This window comes from Tenrec ecaudatus, chromosome 10 (assembly GCF_050624435.1).
Source record: "Tenrec ecaudatus isolate mTenEca1 chromosome 10, mTenEca1.hap1, whole genome shotgun sequence".
Taxonomy (NCBI): Eukaryota; Metazoa; Chordata; class Mammalia; order Afrosoricida; family Tenrecidae; genus Tenrec; species Tenrec ecaudatus.
Genome location: NC_134539.1, coordinates 138,689,647 through 138,698,173, shown reverse-complemented (window position 1 = coordinate 138,698,173; position 8,527 = coordinate 138,689,647). Strand labels below are relative to the sequence as shown.

Here is an 8,527-nt window from a genome sequence, read left to right as displayed (position 1 = left end):
GGACACAGGGACATGCAAGCTGAGGCAGGTGGCGAGGGCCGCTCCGAGGTGGTGCAGGTGGGGCGTCCTGATTCATGGCTCAGCTAACATACCAAGGGGGTCAGGCCCATAGCCCCCTTCCCAGCCTCCCTTCAGGGCCAGGAGGGGTGAGGACATCAAAGGATCCATCTCTGCTGAAGGTTTCTGCCAGCCCCACTTTCTTTCCTGGCACCTCAGGTGTGAACCTTTCTGCCACCTCAGAGGCCCCAGCCCCACAGCCCCTCCGTCAGCTCCAGGGTGGAGGTCTCACTCCTTGTGGTTTCTTTGCGTCCAGTGGGACCTGGGATCCTCCAGGTGCTGCGTCTCATGGTCTGCAAGGAGGTTAAAAAAAAGAAAAACAGACTCAAGCCATCTGTGAAAAATGTAATGAGATGGGAGATGGGGGTGGCGGTGGGGGTGTGAAGCCTGTGCTAAAAGTACTGGCCTTGGCTTTTGCTAAGAGAGATTCTCGCCGGTTCCCTCACCACCGCCTGTCAGAGGCATACCAATTTGGGCACTTCGGCTGGCCGGCCAGCCTTGCAGTGAGTGTCCTGGCTGAGATGTGCCTGTCACTGTGACCTGGGGAGGTTTCCTCATTGCTTGCAGCCATGTGACCTGCTGGCCTTGGACTTGTCACCAGAGTTCCTACCCCCTATCCCCTAGCAGGCATTCTCAGTGCCCCCCCCAACCCATTTGCCTTCCAGAAGATTCTAAGAGGCAAGTCGTTCTTGGTTAGAATAATACATTCTGAGTTCCAGGGAGTTGGGCCCAGGGGAATGTCTTTGAAAGCATCCGTCTGCCTCTACGTGTGTGTGTGTGTGTGTGTAGGGGGTAGGGGTGAGCACACCCTGAGGACATGAGCAAACATGGTCTGCGACTGACGACTGCTCGGCTCAGCCTTGCCGAAGACTTGGAGTGGCACGTTTCCTTGTTCCCTTCTGTGAAGCCGGTTCAAAATTGTTGATAGAAGGGCCCAGAAGCCTAGGGAGGTTGGGAACCAGGAGCACGTTTTGCTATATCTGTAAACCAATCGCCAGCCCGAGGGGGGCAGGGGGGGCTGCCTCACACGCCGCCTCCTCTCTGGGTCACCTGGGAGCCACCACCAAGTTGGAAGTTTGCTGAGCTGGAGGCAAAGTCTTTGGGGGAGGGCTTATTCTGAGCACACCCTTGGCCCTCCCCCTGGGCTAAAGGAAGCGTGGGGCCAGCCCTGCCCCATCCTGTCCCCATTGGCTGGCACGACGCAGAGGGGTGTTTAAAAAGGCCACGGTGCCTGGGCTGGGAACTGGAGCCTGTGCCACTGGAAAGCCGGGTCCCTCTCCGGGTGGCGCCATGCAGCTCTCTCTAGCCCTGTGCCTCGTCTGTGTGCTGGTGCACGCAGCCTTCCGCGTCGTGGAGGGCCAAGGCTGGCAGGCCTTCAAGAATGATGCCACGGAAGTCATCCCCGAGCTGGGAGGGTACCCCGAGCCCCTGCCGGAGCTGGACCACAACAAGACCATGAACCGGGCTGAGAACGGAGGGCGGCCTCCCCACCACCCCTTTGAGACCAAAGGTAGGAGGCGCAGCGGAGCATTGGGAGTTTGGAAGCGGGGAGACCCTCAGCCTCTGCCAGCCCCAGTCTTGGATAGCATGCCAGTGCAGCCTTGGGACAGGAGTGCAGGGGCAGGAGGTGGAGGTCAGGGAGTGGGTACTCCCTGACAGAAGGGAGGCCCAAGGGGCCTGAGGGCACAGCATTGGGATGGGCTCCGGGGTGCAATAGAAAAACGGGTTCAAAGACTCAGGAACCAGGTCCAGCTGCAGGCACCACGAGGCGGAGGGGAGGAGCCTCACCCTCCTGGGGCATCTGCTGCATGCCTGGTACCCCACGGCAGGCTGGACTGCCCTGGAGCCCACAGAGCCATTGGGGGAAGACCCACGATGGGGAGCCCCAGCTTGTAAGTGAAGAAACTGCCCCCAACTTAAGTAACTGAGTGGTGAGCAGAGATGAGATCTGAACCCAGGCTGATCAATTCTGAGTCACTCAGGGGATGTGTGTGTTCCAGGGGGATGTGTTAGGGGCTAAGAGCTGGAGTAAATCTCCCCAAAGCAGCGAGGGAGGAGAAGCCAGAGAGGTAGGACCCCATCAGGTCCCTGCCATCCCCTGCTTGGGAGCTCTAGCTGGAAGCCCAGGAGGTGAAGACTCCGTGTGAGCCCCTGCCGTGGGTAAGAGCTGAAACCCGGGTCTACACAGTGGCAGCATCCTCTGTGCAAGGGACAGAACTGGGTGGCATCATTCTGCCCGGAGCCCTCGCCCAACCAGATGTGCCTCATTCCTGGGGAGGGAGCCCAGGCTGAGGAGGGTAAGAAAGTGGTGACCTCAGTGGATCCAGAGAAGCTGGGCAGTGCCAGGTGGCTTCTAGCTGTCAGAGATGAACAAGATGGCTGGAGCCCGTGGCTTCCCTGGACACTCAGGAGAGCCATGTGCCCAAAACAAGGTCACTCTTTTCAGAGGAAATGTCGGAAAGCCCCAAATGCCACCTTCCCTAAGCAAACAGCCCCCCCCCACACACACACATCACCCCTGCAGCCTCCTGGCTGCCCCAGACACCAGGCCCCCAGCCGCAGGGAGAGGAAGGCAGTCCTACCTACCTCCCTGCTGCCGGCCCGCTCTCCAGGGCCACCTGCCCCTTCACCGTTTCCAGACATCTATGGGAGTCCTTTTCACCTCTGTCACACTGGGACGTTCGTGCGAGTGAAGAGGTGCTCGTGGGGTCTCCCACCTAGCCAAGCCCACTGTAGGTGACAGGACCAAGGTGTGTGCAAGGAGCAAGCCTGGGTCATCAGGTGCCCATTCAGGGCCTGGTACCAGGCTTTCTGTCCGAAGCAGCTCAGGCCCCAGCACAGCCCAGGCTCCATCCCTATAGGATCCTGGAGGTACCGGAGCTCCTGGGAGACCTGGCTCTGCCACAACCTCAGAGCCCCTCATCTTTAACAAAAGACTTCGTTTCTTCCAGGTCGAATTAATTCGTATCCCGAGACCTCTCTCTCCTTCTATGTCTTCCCTTGGTAGTAGCTTCAGTGAACCCCAATTCCCTTCTCCATTCACTCCCTACTCTTCCCAGCTGATTGGAAAGGAGTTTGGGGGAGTCCAGAGCCCACCAGATGCACTTCTAGCGCTCACTCTGTCCCGAGGGAAACCCATTTTACAGATAGGAAGCACAGAGAGGTTAAGGAGCTTGTCCTGGATCACACCGGTAAACCGGGATGGAGTTGGCCTTTGAACCCCGCGCAGTGCCTCGGCAGCAGTGTCAGCCTGACACCTGGGACCACCTTGTAGGCTGTAGAGGAAGCGTCCAGGGGCCCAGGTCGGGAAGGGGTCCGGGGAGGCGGAGGGGGGTCCTGGCTTGGCAGTTGCCCTTCCCAGCTCACGCGGCGGGGCGCGCCTCTCTCCGCAGACGTGTCGGAGTACAGCTGCCGGGAGCTGCACGTCACCCGCTACGTGACCGACGGGCCGTGCCGCAGCGCCAAGCCGGTGACCGAGCTGGTGTGCTCGGGCCAGTGCGGCCCGGCGCGCCTGCTGCCCAACGCCATCGGCCGCGGCAAGTGGTGGCGGCCGAGCGGGCCCGACTTCCGCTGCATCCCCGACCGCTACCGCGCGCAGCGCCTGCAGCTGCAGTGTCCCGGCGGCGCGGCGCCGCGCGCGCGCAAGGTGCGCCTGGTGGCCTCGTGCAAGTGCAAGCGCCTCACCCGCTTCCACAACGAGTCGGAGCTCAAGGACTTCGGGCCCGAGGCGGCGCGGCCGCAGAAGGGCCGCAAACTGCGGCCCCGCGCGCGGGGCGCCAAAGCCAACCAGGCTGAGCTGGAGAACGCCTACTAGAGCCCACGGCGCCTCCCGGGCGGGCGGCCGCCCCCCAACTCTCTGTACTCCATTCCAAACGCCAGCAGCCCAGGGGAGGCAGCCAGGCCCCGCCGGATCCGGGCGGCCAGCCCAGGCCCCTTCCCCGCCCGCGAGGGGGTCAGAGACACTGAGCCCCTGCCTCCTCATCCTGGCTGCCCCACTTCAGGGTTGGGGGGGAGAGCCATTTAACCGCTGGGGGGCTTGAAGGGCGCCGAGAAGAGTGAGGAAGGCCTGGGACTGGCTGAGAATGTACCCCTAGGAACACACACACACACCCCACCCCCACCCCTCTGCCCATCCTCAAGCCTGCAGGGCTGGCTTTCGCCAAGGTCACGGACCTGCTGGGCCAGAGAGGGCTTCCTGCCCCGGTTCCCCCAAGCCAAGCAAGTCCCGTGTGCTCAGTCTCTTCCTGGGCCTCCTTTGTAAGACGGTGATGGGGCCAGGCATCTCCTGATCCCAAGGACTGGGTGCCCTTTGGGTGGGCAGAGGAGAGAGCCCGGCTGGGCTGCGTGGATTCCCTGCCAGGATCATGTCCAGAATTTGGAGAGAGGATCCTCTGAACTGACAGCCAACGATGGAAACCGAGCTGAAGAAAGCACAGAGTCTATTTCTGGCTGAGAAACTCCTGAAGAAGCCGTTGTTTCCAGCCTGGTTTCCCCAGATGTTTGGCTCTCTCCACACCTCGGTCTCCAAGGATGCAGAAATGACACCCTCAATGGGAGGAGCGGAGAAGGAGGGAGCTCCCAGGGGAGGGAGGGGGACAGAAACTGGCTCCCTTGGTGCCTATAAGCAGCACCCCGCGCCCCTGTCCCGGGGCCATAGTTCCACAGAAATGACTCAAAGTCACTACTCACTGAAGTCCCAGTGTGAGACCCTGCCCCAGTCCGGATGAACCCTGCCCCAGGCACCTCCTCCTGCCCACCCCTCCTAGTCTTTCTAGAAAGGAGCTTGCTGCTCTGATGTTGTGAGATGGCGTAGCTGACGTTAAACGAGTATTTTGGGGGCAATATTCCAAGTGCTGTACATATGCTGGGACAGGGCACAGCCTAGTAGCTGCCACCCCGGACTCTCCTGGAAAACCATTTCCAGACACCTCTCACTTCCTCTCCTTCCGAATTGTGCTTCCTTCCTTTTAATGATTTAAAGCAGAAGCATGTCCATGGCAACGTCTGCCAGGCCGGTAGCTTTCCGCAGCCTTCACATGGCCCATGCGCACAAGAATGGAATTCGTTGTTTTGAGAGCGCAAAGTTACCTATTTATTTTCCCGTGTCAGTTATTTATGCAAATGTGTTTTTTTTTCTGGTAGAGGACGACCACGGTCGTGTCGCTTTTACAAAATCACAGGCTGTTCTTTCAGGCTCCACAGGCATTGTTAATAAAGACAGTGGATCATTACAGAGAGGATGAGGTCTCACTTTGTCAACCACACACGCCGTCCGTCATGTCTTCTCCCGCTCACCGCAGCCTCAACTCTGGAGGCACCTGTGACGGGCCCTGTGGTGGCCCTGCTGGCAGTGATGTCCTTCCTTTGAAAAGCCACGTTGGCCTTTTCCTCTTCAAAGGCAGCCTCCCCTGGAATGACCCCGTCTTGGTCTCCTTCTAGCACCCGCCCACCACACTGCCTTCCCCATCACCCCTGCTCACGGCCTCTCACTCACTCTTTCTTAGATCAAGTTGGGGTTTTTCAACGTGGCCTTCCCTAGCTTGCCTCCCATCTCCCCGTCTCCCAGGCTCCCCTGCGTATTCCGAAGGTCCATGTGCCCCCCGGGTTCCTACCTCCCTCACTTGGTACCCCCATCGACCACCACCAGCAAATCTGAGCCACCTATTCCCAAGGTGTTCCAATCTCTCGCTCCTCGGATGTCCAGCCCCTTCCCCCTTTAAAAGGTCCTCGGTTTTCCGTTGTGGAGTCGCCACAGAAGAACCCCAGCCCCTTTGTCGGTGCCACAGTTTTGCACCCTAACTCTGGGACTTCCATCGGACAGGCAGTCCAGGAGGGGTCGTTCTGTTGGGCTGAGCCTGTCTTGGTCCCGTGGGAGACAGGGAAGTAAGACCACTTCCATGCCAGCTTCCTGAGAGCTCCGGTGAGCCGAGATGATTGTTATTTTTTCCAGTAGAATCCACCATGCCTCCCTAGTGAAACCGTAAAGATCTTTAAAAGCGATGACAATGTCTGACACTTTCTAAAGGTTTGCTGCCCCAGGATGCCAACTGGGACTCAATAAACCCCCTCTTTGGTCATAGGGACAACTGAACACTGGCAAACTTTAAACCAAATCCAGTCTATCCTGGGGTAACCTCGCCCCAGCAGCCCCGCTCAAGTTCCTCTGACTACACTTCAGCTTAGCTCCCTCCATTCACTACCATCAAGTCTCTGTTAGATGCCGCCTGGTGTTGCTGGCTGGTCCCTTCCTAGCCCTGCAGATCTGGAGGAGACCACAGTGAGACCCTCCGGGGGACCCAGGCATTGGGAAGAGGTGCCCAGGTAGCCCCGAGGGACAGTGGAACCAGGTCTGAAGTTGAATTTGAGGGGACTGAGGCATCAAGGGGTTAAGAGCCTTGCCCACAGGCAGACATGGGCTTGGTGCCCATCCCTGACACTCAAGCTGCCAGGAACCTGCTGGGCACATGAGCCAAACATCGGGTCACAGTGTGTGCTGGGTACAGTGTTAGGGGAGTCAGGGCCACGAGTGATTGGCCTGTAGATAGGAATGAGGGACGAGGGTTAGGGAAGATTACAGAGGTGGGTGCTGCCAGAAGCTCGCCAGCTGGAGAAGAAGGAACAGCCGAGCAAAGGCTTGAAGGTGGCAAGGGCACAGCTGCGTCTCGATGGATGGCACTCAGCCAAGTCGCAATGTGTACTGAGCCCTCACCAGGTGTGAGGCGGGCTCACAGGGACCCAGGCTCGCCAAGGGTCTGGTCTCTGGGACGCAAGGCTCAGGAGGGACGGGCACAGGCTACAATCCCACTACCACGAAGGGGGCAAAAAAAGAAGGCTAAATTGTAGGTCAGGTTGGAGGTTATTTATGGAAAGTTATATTCTACCTACATGGGGTCTGTGAGTCTGGCGCCAATCAAAATGGGACAGACAACAGGCTGGGCTGGGAGGGCAGCAGTCTGCTGCGGGGAGCTCATGACCTGGGGTGCAGCCAGACGTGGGCTTGTGTTAATAATCTGAGAGTCGGACAGACAAAGGGGCAGATCTCTCTCTCTCTCTTACACACACACACACACACACACACACACACACACACACACACACACATTCCAACAAAACCCTTGCTGCCAAGTCAATGCTGACTCACAGAGATGCTGGAAAACGGAGCAGAACTTACTCATGGGGTTCCCAAGGCGGCCATCATCACAGGCAAATTGCCACCACTTCCTTGTGAGCAGAGCAGCTGGCGGGTTCGAACCACGGACCTTCTGATTAGCCGCCAAAGGATTTGCACCATATACAATCTATGTTGTTGTCAGGGGCTGTCTAGCTAGGTGCAACTCCTAGGGACATTCTCTGAACAACAGAACAAAACACGACCCTGTCTGGCGCCAACCTCACAACGTCGGAGACCACCAAGGTAGCCACGGTGTCAGCCCATCTTGTCGAAGGCCTCCCTCTACTTCGCTGCCCCTCTACTTTACTGAGCACGGTGTCCTTCTCCGGGGACTGGTCTCCCCTGACAGCACGTCCAAAGTGCATGAGACAAAGTCTCACCTCCATCCTTGTCTTTAAGGAGCACTCTGGCTGGAGTTCTTCTTCCAAGATACAGTCCGTATGGCCTGGCTTGTATTCCAAGTCAATCCATCTTTGTACAAAGAAGTAAAGAAAACTCCAAAAGCCACCAACTCAAAAACAAACCAAACTCACAGCTATTGAGCCGATCCTGATTCATGGGCACCTTAAAAACACAAACCTAACTGAGTTGATGCTGACTCCTGGTGCCTCTCTCATGGGAGTAGAAAGCCCCATCTTTCTCCAAAGGAGTGGCTGGTGGTTTCGAGCTGCTGACCTTCAGGGTCACAGCTCAACGTGTAACCACTGAGCCACCAGGGATTCCCCAACCCCCCAGAATCTCCTGTTTCTTTGAGTCAGCTGTGGACGATCAAGAGCTTGAAAAGGCCACCCGGCTCTAAGCCACGCTCAAGGTCACAAAAAGCTGGGGCCATGCCTGCCTGCCTGCCTGCCTGCCTCTGGTCTGTTGGCCACCGCCGGCCTGTGCTCCCTGCCCTCATTCCCAGATCCTCCATGTAAAAGCCCTGGGCCCTGTGCATCCCTTCCCATCCCAGCCCCACCCCATGCCGGAACTGCAGTTTCTCTCTTGTCCAAGGGCAGCGGAGGGACTCCTATCTCTAGCTGCTTGGCTCAGTAGCTGCCACCCCTTTTATGGCTAGAGGGACAAGAGGCCGAGGGGCTGTTCCTCTTAATCAGCATGAGCTGACCCAGGGGTCAGTGTAACCCTGACAGTAGCCACTTCCACGCTTAGGCAGCCATTGGTTTGGACACGAACTTATATTACCTCCCGCTATCAAGCGATGCCCCTTCCTATAAACCAGGTGGGGCCCAGACACACACTGGTTTCTCAGCGCTGGCCACTGCCCGAGCTGCCCTCTAGGAGCTTAGTCCAAGTCTCTTC

General features: G+C 58.2%; 1 protein-coding gene across 1 annotated transcript; it reads left to right on the top strand.

The window, feature by feature from the left end:
• Positions 1 to 1,347: 1,347 nt before the first annotated feature.
• SOST (sclerostin) lies at positions 1,348 to 3,871 on the top strand. Its single transcript, XM_075561912.1, has 2 exons — positions 1,348 to 1,567; positions 3,450 to 3,871. The coding sequence occupies exons 1-2, from the start codon at positions 1,348 to 1,350 to the stop codon at positions 3,869 to 3,871; spliced, it is 642 nt and encodes a 213-aa protein (XP_075418027.1).
• Positions 3,872 to 8,527: the final 4,656 nt, after the last annotated feature.